This window comes from Euprymna scolopes, chromosome 16 (assembly GCF_053919585.1).
Source record: "Euprymna scolopes isolate OS-2025 chromosome 16, ASM5391958v1, whole genome shotgun sequence".
Classification (NCBI taxonomy): Eukaryota; Metazoa; Mollusca; class Cephalopoda; order Sepiida; family Sepiolidae; genus Euprymna; species Euprymna scolopes.
The window spans coordinates 50,444,452-50,461,273 of record NC_136497.1 but is presented as its reverse complement, the minus strand read 5'-3'; the positions used below and the strand labels follow the sequence as shown (position 1 = coordinate 50,461,273).

General features: G+C 32.9%; 2 protein-coding genes across 6 annotated transcripts in view; one reads left to right on the top strand and one right to left on the bottom strand.

The window, feature by feature from the left end:
• The window catches only part of LOC145295942 (HCLS1-binding protein 3-like), a 40,985-nt gene extending 28,181 nt beyond the window's left edge, over positions 1-12,804 (top strand). Inside the window, exons 4-7 of the mRNA XM_080141825.1 lie at positions 2,009-2,123; positions 5,126-5,262; positions 8,282-8,426; positions 12,114-12,804. Coding sequence (XP_079997951.1) covers positions 2,009-2,123; positions 5,126-5,262; positions 8,282-8,426; positions 12,114-12,330 — 614 coding nt within the window. The 3' untranslated portion in view covers positions 12,331-12,804. The remainder of the gene's footprint in view (positions 1-2,008; positions 2,124-5,125; positions 5,263-8,281; positions 8,427-12,113) is intronic.
• A 2,471-nt stretch (positions 12,805-15,275) lies between these two features.
• The window catches only part of LOC145295943 (transmembrane protein 205-like), a 53,658-nt gene continuing 52,111 nt past the window's right edge, over positions 15,276-16,822 (bottom strand). For all 5 annotated transcript variants that reach the window (XM_080141828.1, XM_080141827.1, XM_080141829.1 and 2 more), the window contains exon 4: positions 15,276-15,915. In XM_080141828.1, coding sequence (XP_079997954.1) covers positions 15,631-15,915 — 285 coding nt within the window. In that variant the 3' untranslated portion in view covers positions 15,276-15,630. The remainder of the gene's footprint in view (positions 15,916-16,822) is intronic.

Below are 16,822 nucleotides of genomic sequence, written 5' to 3'. Positions count from 1 at the left end.
ACGTTTAACTGAATGAAACATGTGAAAACGTTTTACACTGAGTACAATGATTATGTATTTATCTCCAGCTTTCATCACCCCCTCCTCTCAGTAAAGGTTGAATTATCTCCCCTTTTCACATCACTCTTTTAAATTAAAGATGAAGATATTTCATAGATACACAACAATGCAGAAATATTTATTAGAGTTGTAACTCTAATTTATATTCTTTTAGTAATTCTTCAAGTAATTCCTTGTCTGATCTGAGTCAATTCTCTATCAGTTCATTTTTGATCACTACTGTAGGTACATGAATTGATTATCTACTTATTTATTCTGAATCACAATTGTATTTGTTTATGAGTTTAATTCTGCTTTTTCAAATTGGATATAAACGGATATATGTGTCTATATCTATATCTATCTATCTGTAAGCCAACGATGAGACATGACATGTTGATTTTCTGTCCATCTTATTTCTCAAATCCACTCAAGTGGGGATCAACCTATTTTTGCACTATCCGCAAAAACAATTTCCATAATTTCAGCTACATTGAAAATTTTCCAACCGGACTAATTATATTCAACTAGATTTAAATTTGGATTTGATTCTTTCTAAAGAATTATTTTTGCCTTTTGGATTATCTTTGAAAGAATCTTCATGCAAGCTGCAATTTTATGCCCAGTTTGTTTTGTTATGTTTTTTTATTATCTGTTACATTTTTTACATTTTTTCACTCGTTGTTTTTTAAGGACATGTACATCTTTGCAATTTATGACTATAATAAATTGCAGTTTCATTTAATCCCATAACCAGCAAATTCTAGCATTGCTACAAATATAATTTACTGATTTCTTTCTGTCCTCTGATCAGAAGAATAGCAAGAATAGCGTTCTTTGACGCTCTGTGGAATGAAAAGGGAAGATAATTCAAACTTTGTAAATTGTTTTTTGGAGTATTCAGTCGAACAATAAATTTGATTGTAAATTTCAACTTACAGTTTTAATTTCTTGATTCCGATAGAAGTGCTGATTCCAATTCTAATTGTTTTAAAATTTCTTATCATTTAATTAAAGATTTGATGCTTTTCAAAAATGTATATATATATATATATATATATATATGATTATTGCTACTTCTTGACAGAAGTTTGCCATCTCTTCTTCTAAGTGTTATTGCGTTCGTGTGCATGTAAATGACTCTTCAATCCAACTTTAGACCTACATGAAAGTTCACAAATGTGCCATAAAAATTTTCTTTCTTGTAAAGGTGATCGCATGGTAATATTGTGAATCCTCGAATGCCGTGTCAGACCACTTTTAGATTTGCAGATTAGACCACACATATGACAACATAGCGTTGTCAGGTGTGCTGTAGAAGCTTCCTTATAAGACTGTCATCCATATCTTTGACTATGTGATTTCATGTGATTAACAAAACCAGCTTTTGACAGAAAGTATCTGCCACATACAGTGCACTTTAGTTCCAGTTGCAATTTCTCTGACAGGACACTCTCATCCTGCTTTCTTAAAATGCATTTTAAGGCAGCAAGCTCTAAACGCCGCTCTTCAAAAATCTTACAACTTTCTCTGATGGTTTTGCTTCACAGTGATCGATCTTCCACTTGACCTTCTCAGTTATGTACATCAATCTCAAGTATTTTCAAGTTGTTTTTCAGAGAATCCTATATATATATATATATATATATATATATATATATATATATATATATATATGTTTACATGCGTGTATCTGCTACTGTATATCATTGTCTTTGGTGAGCATTGCACAATTTCTGCATGTTGTGGCATATGTTTATTTTCGTCTGTTTATGTAAACAACCAGAAGATGTCGACGAAAAGCCAGCTTTATTATGGATCAGAAACTGTACCAGCACCAAAGATTGTTCTTTGCATTTGTACTCTCATTAACAGCATAAATAAATATGTTGTCAGCATTTACTAAAGAAATTATGTTAAAATGCTCAATAAACAAAAAATTGATTTTTTTTTTCTTATTTTCTTGCAGGTGCTTCTCCGAATCAAGTTCAAAGGGCAGACTCTTTGATCATCAAAGATAAAAGTGATGACAGTATCGATTCGGGTTTATCCCATTCCAAAGACTTTATAGATGACAAGAAAAGGTATTCAATTCTATGAAACAACATTTGTTTGATATTTAGGTACTTCTATAAGAGGGGACCCATATCGACCTGAATAATTCCGATTGCAATTGACAGAACAGACTGGAAATGATGAAACTATCGCTGAACAGCACTTGCCTTTACCATAAAAACTTGCACAATTTAAATGTTAGATCATCTGTTTTTGCACTTTTTACTGTGAGCTGATGGAACGAGCATTCTTTTGATAATCAATGTTTTGTAAGGATTTGCCCCTTGTGAATTGGCGTTCTACCATTGGATATAAGTAGAGCTGCAAGTAAATATTTTGTGAGGAATTATCTGCTGTTGTGACCTGATGATCACCTTCATGATCATGCTACAATAAAACAACATAAGATGAATTCTTGATATAATTCAGTTGAGCCATGTGTGTGTACGTGTGTAATACTGTCACATAGTGTAGAAAAAGGCACCCCAAATGTTGATCCCCAGTGATCATATTCACGGTTCAATCTACTCTCATTTGACTTTGACTCTCTCTTGAGGACCTCTGAGCAGCCAACTGTAGACCACTGTCCCAAACTGAGAAACTGTCTGTAAACTATCTCTAAATATATTGACCTCTATATCTCTAGTCTTTTGATTTAGTTACCACCACATCTGCTTAATAGAAACTGACTATTTCTGCATTTGTCCCATTAGTCAGGAGTGGTTTATTATTTGGAAATTGACCAGCGACCATGAGACGTCTTCCTGTCTCAAGAGATCAAAAAAGTTTCAACGCCCCCCCCCCTCCATCCTATAATCTTTTAATAATCTCACTTCTTATACTTTTGTTCTGCTAATAAATTATTTCCTCTCATTATTATGGCCGTTTTACTTCTGGCACATATTTCCTATTTATATGAATCACTTCTTAACACTCAGGGTGGGTGGGTGTAGGGCGATCATAGTATCACACTATAGCAGTCATAGATACTGCTATTTATTTTCTCTTGTGAAGAGCAGTGCCTGGGAGGCGATTTGGTGACATGCAGACCAACCATACTCTAAAGTGTATTTATTTCAACCAGAAATGTGAAAAACTACTTCTGGCCCCTTGGGATTTGATAGCAGTCAAAAGAGATTTTTCTAGAATCGAAGAGGATGTTCCCCTCTCCTCTCTCTAGCCTCTGTTACTGAATGAACCTATCTTCACTGAAGATACCTTATCCCAAGAAGACTTCCAGCAGTCAAACAAACTTTTATACTTAATTCCTTTCTTCACTTTGACACTGTCCTAACTTTCACCAACCTACACCCAATGGTGTAAGTAACACAAATAAATACTTTTCATTGTTGATTATAGAAGAGCTTTGTTTTATTTTCATTTGACGTCCATGTTATTATAATAACATATTTTATTGCTAAGATAGGTTCCTATATTGCTGCTTTATGGATTGCTTATGTGTATCTGTTTTATGGGAGAATTTCTCTATTTTATATCATTTCTGCTGCTGTAACCTGATGGCTTGCCGAGGAGATTGTCTTGGTTTGTCTGTATCATGAAGATGTTTCTGAAATGTCTGTTCTTGGACATGGCAAACACAATATAATGATAGATTTAGATTGGTTATGTCTGCTGAATAATAGATTTAGATTGGTTATGTCTGCTGAATGATAGATTTAGATTGGTTATGTCTGCTGAATGATAGATTTAGATTGGTTATGTCTGCTGAATGATAGATTTAGATTGGTTATGTCTGCTGATGGGTCATTTCTTTGAGTTCTCTGTCGGCATCATTACTAACAGGAACTGAACACTATGAAATGAGCGGCACACACGTCTTATAAAAATAGAAATTTATTTAAACTTTTTAAGAGCATTTTCTCGAACGTTGAGTTAAGCTGGAAACCGACTCGCTGCGAATGACATTCAAAATCCAACTGAATTACAATTTTTCCCTTGTGGCAAAAACATAAGAGAGAGAAAGATTAAAAAACAAAGAGACTGAAATGTTGTTTTGTTTTTCAAATCTTGGTGTCGGCCATATAGGTTTCACTCTTTGCACTTATGTACATCAATTGCTCGGACACAGCTGAGATTTAATAAACATCTGTCAGTCTTAAGCAAGCTGATGTGCACTGACATTTTGAGATGAAAACAGCATTGACGATTTTACTTCTCTCCCACCCTGAGGACGATGAAGTACAGGTAGAGGTTTTTAAATGTGAAGAGTTCAAGTTACTTCAAGAAGGGCTCATGCCATTATGCATTAGCATTTGATTTTCTGTTACATATTGCGAATTTGCAATGCACCTTCTATTAATGAGAGACATTAAATATTTTATTTGATGGCATGAAAATGGAATTACGTTTCTTCAAAAACAATATTTAAATTATATATTATAATTATTAGCATTTAAACTTTTGCAAAGTAATGCTACTCCCCTCCCCAAAAAACTATATGAACAGTTAATTCTTTTTTTTTTTTTTTTACCTTTCTCCCTTCCCTTTTTTTTTTCTTTTCAATTTTCTATTATATTTTTACCTTCACTGAAGTGACTTTATTTTTAGTGATGGGACGATTCCAATATTTTTCCTCAATTCCAATACAATTACCAATTCCGTACTAAATTCCTGATTCCGATACAATTACCAATTCCGATTTAACTACAAAATTGCTATTTTTTCCTGATTACTGTAAAAACACATGTTAAATATGCATATATTTTTGCAGACGTAAAAATACACTTGTGCAGCATGATCTTTAAATTTTAGTTTTAATAGTTGTTTAAAATCAATACATATTTATTATATAATCATTAGTCCCAACAATAGAAGATTTTATTTAAAAAAAGAATCAAATAAAAAGACAATTAAAAGAATCGTTATGGCATCGGAAAATAAGCACAATTTTTTTTTTCCGATTCCAATACCCCAAAAAATTCTGATTTTTTCTGATTCCCGATTAATCGTCCCAACACTACTTATTTTACTAAAGATTTTATTTTATTTTTAAAATTTTATTTTGCAACAGTCCAAGCGATGACTTTGATATCTTTGGTGAGCATGAAGATGAAACTCAGGATCTTTTTTCTGACATGAAAACTGAAGCATTCTTGGAAAGGAGGAACACAGAATCTGACTTGTTTGAGGACAGTCCAGAACACAAATGTAATTTAACTTCATTTTATTATTATTTTATTTGGTGCTTGTTCAAAAAGAGGTGACAGATCGATTTTTTTTTAAATATTTCCTTTTAAGCAAAAACAATATTAATAATGTCAAAAATAGTAATATATCCCAAAATTACGAAAATTAACTGCTATTGTGTTTTTAGTAAAAAAAAAAGAAGTCTTTCGATACTAAATGCACCTGTTGGAATGCCTACCAGAGAGCACTTGAATGCCTACTGGAAAGAGCTTGAATGCCTACTAGACACTATCCTCGAGTGTCTAAGATCTCTCTGTACAGGGGTTTGTCAGAAGAAGAGGATACTTTTCCCTAGAAGTAAACCCTGACCAAATATTCAAAATCACATAGAATTCGCAGCCCAAATAAGATCTCCTCACTATGGCTAACTTACACTAGCTTTTACGAGGAATGGTGCACCTTCTCCAAGTGATATTACCTCGAGTAACTGCATGAAGCTGGACATTCCACCAGACTAGATAAATTTTTGTCCTGGAATCCAGTAAGACCAAAATGAGATATAATACAATATATGAAAATGGTTAATTGGGGAAAGAAAAACTATGTTCTCAATTTCTTTATTAACTCAGTGTTTGAGAGATAAAGAAGTTTAATGGAACATTCGAATATCTATGTATCTCATATAGAGTTCAAGTGTTAGCCCCAGGCAGTGGGCCTCTTGATTTCTGAGAACTTCAACTAAAGTAAAATAAAACAAAAAATGGAATCTAAAATATGCTTTCTGAGTTATGTCCCATGTTTCTGAAATCTTCATCGTCTACTCTAAAACATCTACGAAAAATGCAATTTTCCCCAATCTTCTGTAAAAATTACTTTTAACTTTCTACTCAACGAATTTTCGTAATTTTTGGATATATTACTATTTTTGACATGACAATTAAGTAATTAATATTGTTTTTGCATCTTAAAAAATCGATCTGTTGTCTCTCTTTTTATAAGTACCTTTTATTTTTTTGGTAATTCTCATCATTTACTGTCAACTAAGAGGAAAATCTGTCAAAAATGTGTGTACAGTGTACTGATGTATAGAAGTGAAAACTGGCCAGTGAGGATTGAGGATATGTGTTGCATGGAGAGAAATAATATAAGAATGATACAATAGATGTGTCATGTGAGTCTTAAAGACAGGCTTAATTTTGATGGCTTCAGATGAAAATTAAATCTGGACAGTATAGGGAAATTTGTACAGAACAGGAGACTTCAATGGTTTGGACACATTGAAAGAATGGATGGATGAGGGTTTTTTGGTTAGTAGATGTAGAACAGTTATAGTAATAGGGTCAAGTCACAGGGAAAGGCTAAAGAAAAGATGGAAGGAAGTAATGAATCGACTTGAGAGAAAGAGGGATTAATAAAGACTTAACAGAGATAAGTTAATTTGAAAGTCAATTTCTAAAAGCTGTCCAATATATAAAACGAACATCAAACTCAACATGATGATGATGATGATGATGATGTGTTAATATATTGAAGCAGGCACTTTAACTCTTTGCTATCATCTAGAGTTGTGAAACTCTTCTGCAACAAAGGCTTTTCTTTATAGCGGGACATCAGCAAGAGCGGACTCAGTGAAGAGCAACCTGTATCCTTGATGCGTGATTGTTGTTAACAAAGTATCCTGTTTCAAAACCCTAGCGTTGTTTACTTCCAGTACAGGTTTATAAAGGTTTAACATGATAATGATGATGATTAGAAAATATCGGCTTAATGTCTCCCTGTAAACAAAACAACCTATAAGCAATATTTAAATATCAAAATCAAATATGGTGTCTCTTTCATGTTTTCCCAACATGGGTAACTTGATTTTGAATACTAGTAATTGAACATGAAAGAAGAGATTTAGTTCCAAATTTGTTATTTTATTTTTATTTTTTTGATATTCTATTACTCTGGGGAAGGGCAACTTTTTTTGCCTTGACAGAATACAAAATCAAATTCGTAATCTAGTGAAGAGGTGGGAAGACTTTCTTCTCTGTAGCCTCTTTCTCACAAAGATGTTGCTTGTCTTTTTCTATTCTATCATTATTTCCATGGAAGATGCTTGACTGAGCTTCAATCTCTGATTTCTGTTTATAAGACATCTACAGCAAGAACTCATCCCTCTACCATAACAAAAGATTTTCAAGAACAGAGTTTCTTTCAAAGAACTTCCAATCTGTGGAATGCATTACCACATGTCTGCTTGTCTACGATATGGCCATCTTTAAATTCAATGTTAATCCAGCTGCACTCCTCTCAAATATTCTTCATCATTAAACCAACCATTCATCCATCTCCTTAACCCTTATCTTCGAGCGGCTGTTGGCCTTGCCTTGATAAGTAGTGACACATCACTAAAAAAAATCTATCAGTAAAATTTTCTCTTGAAAATAGCCTTTTATTACCATATTTATCATTATTATTTTTTAAAAAAATTTTATTGGATTATTTTTATTTTTTAGTAAATTCTTGTTCAGAATTTTAGCTTTCCTCTGTTTATTGCATTTTTCTTTTTCTTGGATGCTATATTCTTTTGAAGCTTGTTTACACAAAGGTATTAGCGTTTTAAGCCTGTTCAGATGAGACAGAGTTCACTTTTTAATGATTAGAATTATATATCACCACATGGTGTACAGGGGAGGACAGGTCAGGATTTTTGAGTTGATTAGATAAAGATTGTGAAGATGACGGTTGGGAACCACTATTGTAGACTGTAAATTCATAAAATACACCAGAGATGGAAACAGGCTAAATTGTTATTATTATTATATCTGGGATCAACAGCTGTTTAAGGTTTCTCAATACCTAATAAGAGATTTTGTCTGAAAAGATATAAAAACATGTGATCATTAGGGGTGAAAATATATCACAAGACTATTTCTGCTTAAAAAAAAAACCCTAATTTTTTCCAGCCTTATTTTTAAAGATAAATTGGCTTTATTCCTTTGTATTATTTGCTGCAACTGCACAGGATATAGTAAATAGTTATTTTTATTTTCAGCTTATGATGTCAAACTGTTTGATGATCAAGACTTTTGTGGAGCAGTTTCAAAAGATGACGAATTATTTTTTGCAAAGGGACCAAAAAAACAGTTAAGCATGTCGGCAATCCCCAAATCGAGTTTCAACACAGACGATCTTCTAAAGTAAGTTCAAGAATCAAAGATTTCTAAACTTAAATTTCAGTATTGAGAAAAAGATGGCAAACTTGTTTCATTAAAAATTGTAAATGTTTGATGAATTTTGTTTTCCTGCTAAGTACAAAAGGAAAGAGTGGGTAGGTGAAAGCTTTGCACAATTCAGCAACTTTTATCAAGATTATGAAGATGACGAACCATTGTTGCATCTCAACCTTATGCCATAGATGCAGAAACCAAGTTATCGGGATTATTACAGAAACATTAAAATTCACAAATTTTATTCACACCTTGGTTGCAAGTCATTTCGCTTGTACATGCTTATGTGATGATCCTCCTTGACAGAGGGTTTGCTACTTGAAATCAAAACTCCTTATTTATACTTGCAAAAACGGCCAAATCAAGACAAAACAGTTGGAAGACAGAGGAGGTTTATTCACTTTGATTTTCATTCAAAATTATTGACCAATGGAGGAATGAATACAAAGAGAGAGATGATAATCACTGTTTAATCATATCTTGTCTGCACATTTCAGTTTAACATGTTCATACATAGTATGCTTCGATAGAACAAAAACAACTATGCTATATACTAGTGAGTTTACTTGTCCAGTATTTAACTTCATGACATTCCTGAGATGTTGAAACTATATGGAAATCTTGCAAGTAATACTCAATGATTTCAAGCACAATGCCCAAGATTTTCAAGCTATTTAACTTTGCTTGATTGTTGAGGTCCCTATAATCCTCTCAATATCAATAACCCTTAGTCTCAAGTGGCTTTTGGCCTTGGAAAGTGATGACTCATTAGTATAAAAGAAAAGAAGCTAAATTCATTGCGCCATCTGGCTGCAGTCATGTGCTTCAGCTGCACTTTCATCTTTTGCACATCAAATGTTTCTGGTTGCTCCAACAATGTTATGGTACAGGATGAATTCGTGAAACAGAGATTCTGAAATTAGGCATACATCTGTATGGCTTTCAAATCACACATGGAGTGAAGCAATGCATGTATGTCAATGCACTACCAACCACAGCAAGTGCCACAAAATAGTACATAGACAAATATCACAAAACTGACTATTATATTTTGTCAGTGTCACAGCAATATTCATATAAAATAATGTCTAAATCGATAAAGTTAAAAAAAAAAACAAACAAAACATCTCAAACTGAAAAGTTTAAAACAGAAAAAAGTGTCAATTGGTATAAAAAGCAAAAAAACAAACAAAAGAAACAAAAAAAAAACGTTTTTGGAAATAGATTGAAGGCAGGGGAAGGGGATAGCCTGACTTGCTATTGTTTTCTCAATTCTCTACATACTTCAAATGGATTCATTTGGCAGTTTTTTTACTTGCTAACTTTTATGTGATGGGAGTAACTTTGCCTGGGCGAATTCCCCTGTTCAGAATCCGTGACTCTAATGCATGTCAGTTTCTCTCTGCATTGCTCGCAATGCATTAATAATGTAGAAAAAGGAAAATAAATGATGTGTTGGCTGTAAAAGTTCCAACTCATGAGTGACACGTTGTTTGTGGTTCTGACCAATCATTCTCATAAATTAGTAAACAAAGCATATGGATGGCAAAACTAACAGGACATGTAACAACCAAGAGTTTAAATATATAAGAATGCTTCAATCTTCTCAAAACAAATTTTAACGCAATACTCAATGGACCGAATACAAAAAAGAAAATATATATTTTTTTTTTTCTTTGCTAATATTTTGAGTAAATATTTTTTCGAGTTCACAAATAAAAGAACATTTAAATATAACTGTTATATAAACATAGGATTAGAAGAATCTGCTAAAGAATTTCCCTTCAGATTGTTGTCTGGAGGAAACTTATGCATCATTCTTGCTGCAGATAATGAAGGAATACCTATTAAAAAAAATAATCAAAGAAAAGAATCTTTGGTGCTTATACAGAATTTCCCCTTTAATAAAGGGGAAATACCCTGGGTGCAAAAAAAAAAAAAAAAAAAAGTGGTAGTAGGCAGGCAAACTCGAACCCGTGACGTGAAGGCGGAAAAGAAAGTGAAAGAAAATCTGACGTGTTACCGCTACTCCATGACTTGATTGGAAGTCTAAAGCATTCAAATTAAGCATAGTCAATCAAAAACAAAAGATGACTTGCAGAAATGGCATTGCTTTTAAACCTCCCACGAAAGCAAATTAGGCATTAGGTCATTTTAAATGTGGGGGGAAAACAAGCTCCCAAAAGAAAAAAAAAAAAAAGGGTGGACTCTGGCAGTATCCAAATAAATAAAGTAATTGTCTCAGTATGAAGGGTTACCCCTACATTGACCAAAGATCAATTACAGAACAGATACTACCCAGCCTGAAGGCCAGGCAGTTGCGTTATAATAGTTTCGCTTTATTTATACGAAAAAGACAAACAAACACTGGAGACAATGGCATGATGGGAACTCGATCAAAAAAAATAAATAAATAAATAAAGATAGAGACAGTGTCCGTTTGCGAATCTGAGATATTACGATCTGGGAAGTATGCGAAAACTTCTCACGGAATCTAACCGACTTGAGAATTCCGATGCAAAAAGCATTTCGTGGACATACACAAACACTCGTGCTGATTTTGCCCTTTATATAATAGACTAGTAAGGGTACCCGGCGTTGCTTGGATGTGTCGAGGTGGTGTAGTAAGGAATCCTGGGGGGGGGGTCAAAATGTCTTAAGAAAATGGTATAGTTGCGGGTGCCTGGGTTGAGTAAGGAATCCAGGGGAGAGAAAGGTGTTAAACAAATAAGTGGTTGTAGTGAGGGTGGGCGAAACAACAGTAGGCAGTTTGGGTGGAGACAGAAAAAAAAAAGTGTTAGTCGGCAGGCAGGCTCGAACCCATAATGCAAAAGAGGGAAAAAAAAAACGTTGTGTCGTTGCCAATGTCTCCATCGTCCGACCAGAAGGTCAGAGCGTTGAAATTAAGTGAAGTCAATCCAACTGATACGATGACTTGCAAAAATGGCGACTCAAAAAAAAAAACGACCCCTCCTTGTAGAAAACTGGCCAGTTTAGGGTGAAGGAATTAATGTTTTTGGACAATTTTTCAATATTTGTCATCCGAAGGGTCGAGCTTTAAAGCGATACTGATCTCGTGAAAACTGTCACCTCTGTTGAAAGATTTTGGCAGACATAGAAACATACATACACACACACATTTTATATATATAAACATCTGTATGATCTGTGTACCCATGATGAAACAAAAATATCATGTGTACCCATGACAAAACAAAAATCACATCAATTGATAAAGTAGTTTTATTTTTAAATTAAAAAAAAAATTAAATTTTATGAGTAACAAAAGAGTGGCTGTCTTTTCCACCATTTTGAAAACAATCTATAAAAAAAAAAAAGAGATAACTCAATATAATTCAAACTTGCAAGCTTTGTTATAATGCTTATGAATTCCCATTAATCAAAAGATTTTCCTTATAAAAATAAACCTACCTGGCGATTTTTTTTTTGTTTTTCCATGGGTTTGTACATTATAGAGATTTTTTTTTTTTTTTTTTTTTTTTTAAATATAGGCAGAATTGTGGACAAAAAATGAATTTTTATTCTTTTTTTTTTTCACCAAGTTAGAGACATTTAAACATTTTTTATAAACTATTTTTGATTTTTTTTTTGATAACTAATTTGATAAGATTAACCGTTTTCTTTTCTCTAATGCAGTGTAGAGGATGATTTGGATCAACTGCTGAAAATAACAAAGCGACCAAAAAGACCTCCAAAACTGGGTCGATCTTCTTATAGTGTCGACGAGAGGCCCAAGTCTTCCATATCTTTGTGCTCACCTGACAAATCCGTGAACATTCCTAGTTCTACCGATGACTTTATGAAGTATATCGAGGAAAATACCAGCAGAGATGACGTCGACCTTTTCTCTTGAAGAATCTGCCTGTGCAATCTGTGATGTCTCCAAAACTACAAAATTTTACCGCAAAACAATAAACAGAAACGAGATGACGCATCTTTGCTGATTCACGAAACCTATTTTTTAAATATTAGAAAGGTCTACGGTAACCCCTTTTACAAATACAAGGTCCGCCATAAGTAACTATATAATTTTATTTTAACTTTATAAATCTAACATGGACATATAACATGAATAGATAAAATATAAATCGGAAATAAAATTGGAAACCAAATAAAATTTATATCCAAAATTTTTATCAAATAAATATATACAACTTCCGCTTTCGAATGAAACATAAAATAAAAGAAATGCTTATCAACAAAGTTACAAATAAAAATATATATAGTTTCTTATGGCGAACCCTATATGTTGCCTTGCTTCCCAAATTGTATTATCTTTTGGTAAATATTAAAAAAAAAAAAAAAAAAAAAAAAATGAAAAAGAAAACGATGTTGTAATCTCATTTTTAAAGTTTTTTATGTGAGATTTTTTCAATTGGATAAACAGGAGATGTGTATGTGGTCACATTTCAACGATGATCATGCTTGAAGGTTTAATAGTAAAAAAAAAAAAAAAAGTGTATCTGTTGCTCTATGGAATAGCAAAATAAAACCCGAACAACGAAAATTGTATAAAATACAACTTGCTGGGTATATTACATAATTTAAAAGTCTGAGTGACACTTAAGGGTCAGAGGTGATAAAATCATGTGACTTCTGAATAGAGATTTCCTGTCACTTGGTAAGACTTCAAGCAGGAAAGGTATGTCTAGAGTACTGTCCTCAACTGGGCAGGTGTGCAGTTGAGTTGTAGTGAGACAAGCTGTCTATCTCTTTCTGTCAAGCACATGAAAGTAACCTGTCTCTGATTTTTTTTTTCTTTTACCGATGTATTTTTAATAAACTTTTAATAGAAACTAAACATCAGCAGACAAATAGCACCTGGGTTTCCAATGACGACGACACGGGTGTATAATGTAAAAATTCAACAGGTTTAGGAAGCAGATGTGATACTATCTTTTTGTTAAATATATCTATCCAAAAATGTAACAATAGATAAAAGATGCCAATAAGCAAAACAAAGATGGAAGTTAAGACTCCTATGCAACACCAGTAGGGACACACAGTATTCAATAATCTATATTATGTGTTACTAATGAGTGTATAAATCCTTTACACCTGGTGTCTCTGTTATCATCACCATCATTGTTGTAAACTAAAGTTGTTGTAAAACACTACCATCATCACCATCATTGTGAACCCCGCATGCATTTTTGTTTGTGGATACTGAACCATACCGACACTTGATTTAGGTTCAAAAGAATATACAGAAACTGTGCGTGCGACAAGTTTCAACAGTTAAAAGAGTGAAAGAAGGTCTCATTGAAAATTGCATGACTGTTCTCAGTTTCCAACGGATGTCACTATCTGACTCCTCTGAACCCTAAAATTTTCCATTTCAACATGGCTACTACTATATAACATATTTATCAATCAATTTTATTGGGTCAAAAAAAAAAAATTGTTTTTTTTTAAATAACATAGCCATGTAAAAAGGCAGAAAGTATTGCATCTATATACCCGTGTATGTTTATCCAAGGTGATTTTAAATCTGGATATGATAGACATCATCATGACCCCTTTTTGGTGGGCTGTTCCAAGGAGCAGAAACATAAACAGAGAATGTTGCCTTTCTTTTGAGATGAAAAAGGCGATAATGGTACATCTTCTGCAGGTGACACAGAGACTGTGACAAGGTGTTAAGGATAAAACTTGCCGTAAAGGTAGAATATGTTGTATCAGAAGAAGGCCCCCTTTTCATTCTTTATTGCTCAAGTGAAGACAGATTTATTTTTTGAAGCTATTCTTTGTATAAGTGTGGAGAATCCCATCACCATCCTGGTTGTCAGCTGTTGAACATGCTTATAAGTGTAAGATATCTTTTTGAAGATAGAGATTTGTTACTTGGATGGCATACCCCAGAATGGGCTGTATCAGAAATATGTATACAGAATAGAAAGTGTCTGCTGTCATGCTTAGAAAAGATCTCGGGATACAACAGAGAAGCCACCTGGCTTTGTACACTATTCAGTACAGAAACATGCTTGCTTATCAAAGTTATCCACAACTATACTGAGATCTTTTGCATTAGTGACAATTTTAAGTGGTTGAGATGAAAAACTGATGGTCAGGAGGATAGCAGGCAGGGGATAGGAAGATAACTACATCCAAGGAAGCAATTGAAAATAAAGCCCTATACCAAGATCAAACAACTTTCAGTGTAAAATTTTGTGAGGAATCCGATAATATTCATTTTGTATTCAAGAATTTTACAACAACATTGTGGGTTCATGAAAAACTTGTTTTTTTATTCTTGGTTTTACTTTTTCCTCGGATGATCAAACAGTACCCATACCTTTGCATACCTTCTGACCTTGTGTATCCTATCTGTGTCTTTGTTAGACACCCGCTCTCTTAGGTACACTGTCTCTTTTTATATATTTGCTGTTTACATCTTAAATCTATCTTAGTTCTCCTGACCGACTCTTTCAACTGTCACTAAGTTCCATTGTTCAGTCATCGTCACAATTTCAAACTAGTCCTTTTAAAACATATTTATGAACCTACAGTTTTTTTTTTTTTTTTTGTGTCTTTGCTTTAACCTCTTCATGCTACAAAGGAATGTTCTGATTTCTAACCACTCAAAATAAATTTATTTTATTTTCTTTATCATTTTTCTGTAAATGTTTTTGAGCTAAGCAGAGTTTGTGCTTCTACTCCTCACCCACCTTCTTATCAACACAAGAGCAACATCAGAAATTCCTGTTAGTATCGAATAATTGAGCAGAATACATTTAGCAAATGTTTTCGGTTTTTAGTTTAAGAAAAGAAAAAGAAGCTTTCTTGATAAATACAAAATAAGAGAAAATCTTATTTATTTTAACTTTAATATTGAACTGAGAATTATACAGAATTAAAATAGAATGTTTTTACAAAGTTTTCAAAATTGAATGATAAAAAGAAGCTGGCAATTCTCTCAGTCATGCTGTATTAAGTGAATTCTACAACAAATAAACCACAAAGGGAAATTATGGACAGGATAAATTATAAAAAATATATAGTCTTTGTCTTTCAAGAACATTTTTCAGCAACAAGGCATGAATTTCAAAAAAGCTATGTGGTCACAAGAAAAAAAAAAAAATAAATAAAAAACTGCTACAAAGGGAATAGATAACAGATCATACATTGGTAGTTTTTGTATAGATTCCTTTGCTTAAAGACCATTGGAAGACAAATACCACAAATGAAGATAATTTCCTGTCATAATAGTGAAATTACATATCATACTGGCTGCATGCGTTCGACTAAATTGTTTATTCAGTGCAGCATATTCTGGATCTTTTAACAGTTCTGTTCGATCAACATGCATCCCAACTTCATGTCCAACTCCGGCTTTTAGCTCGAGTTCGTGTCGTTTGAACATTGTTTTGCTAGATTTTGGTCCAAATACCAATAAATTCAACATTGACATAGAAACATTGGTGCCAAGGATTAAAGCCTGAAAAATAAAAAGCAATAAAATAATTTAAATAATTTTTTATCATGAGCTAAATTGAATAAAAAAAATAATCTACAAATTGTTTCTAAAGATTGTTCTTTTTTGTCCCCAACATAAATATTCCATTATAATGCATAACATAGAAAGAGAAATATGGTATCACATTTTTTCTGAATGAAGATTGTCCCTTTTTGATTCTCTTTAAGTTGAAGTTAGTTTCTTTTTCATTTGTGTGTTAGGAGGTGACAGTGGTTCAGTAGTTAATGACACAGACTGACGAGCTGGGTCTCTGAAGCTTGAATCCAATTTGTTCTACAAAAATCACTTTCATTTGGAATGTTGGCAACCTTCATGTGATCCCTCTCGTAAGTACCTGATGTTTTTCTAGAAAGGATTCTGACTAGAAAAATATCAGGTAAACCAATGCCAACAATAGAATCTTTGGATTCATACAATATGATTTGTGTGTTAGGAAAACAATGAACAGAAATTAAAAAAAAAATTATTCAGAATCAGACGGCAACAAAGTAAATGTTTATATTAAAATTGCTAGAAGCCCGGCATCGTCCAGTCATAAAATATGCTTAAATTTGCTATTTTAATTCATGCAGATTTCATATTTTTTATCAATCTATAGATTATTGTATTGTAGCCAATATAGACTAGTGAGTTCAAAAGTAACATATATATAAGACTTGGGTGCCATCAGCTAGAATATAATATAGCATTCTAGCCTTAGTCATTACTATTTGAACTAATTTCAGACGGATAAGAAATAGTTAAAAATGAACCAACTTTAAAGTAAAAATGTATATTTGCACATATGTATAAGACCACTTTAAGTTGACTTATGCCTGCTAAGTTACATTTTGTTTTAATTTTAACTCTTTAGCAGCTATTTTTACTG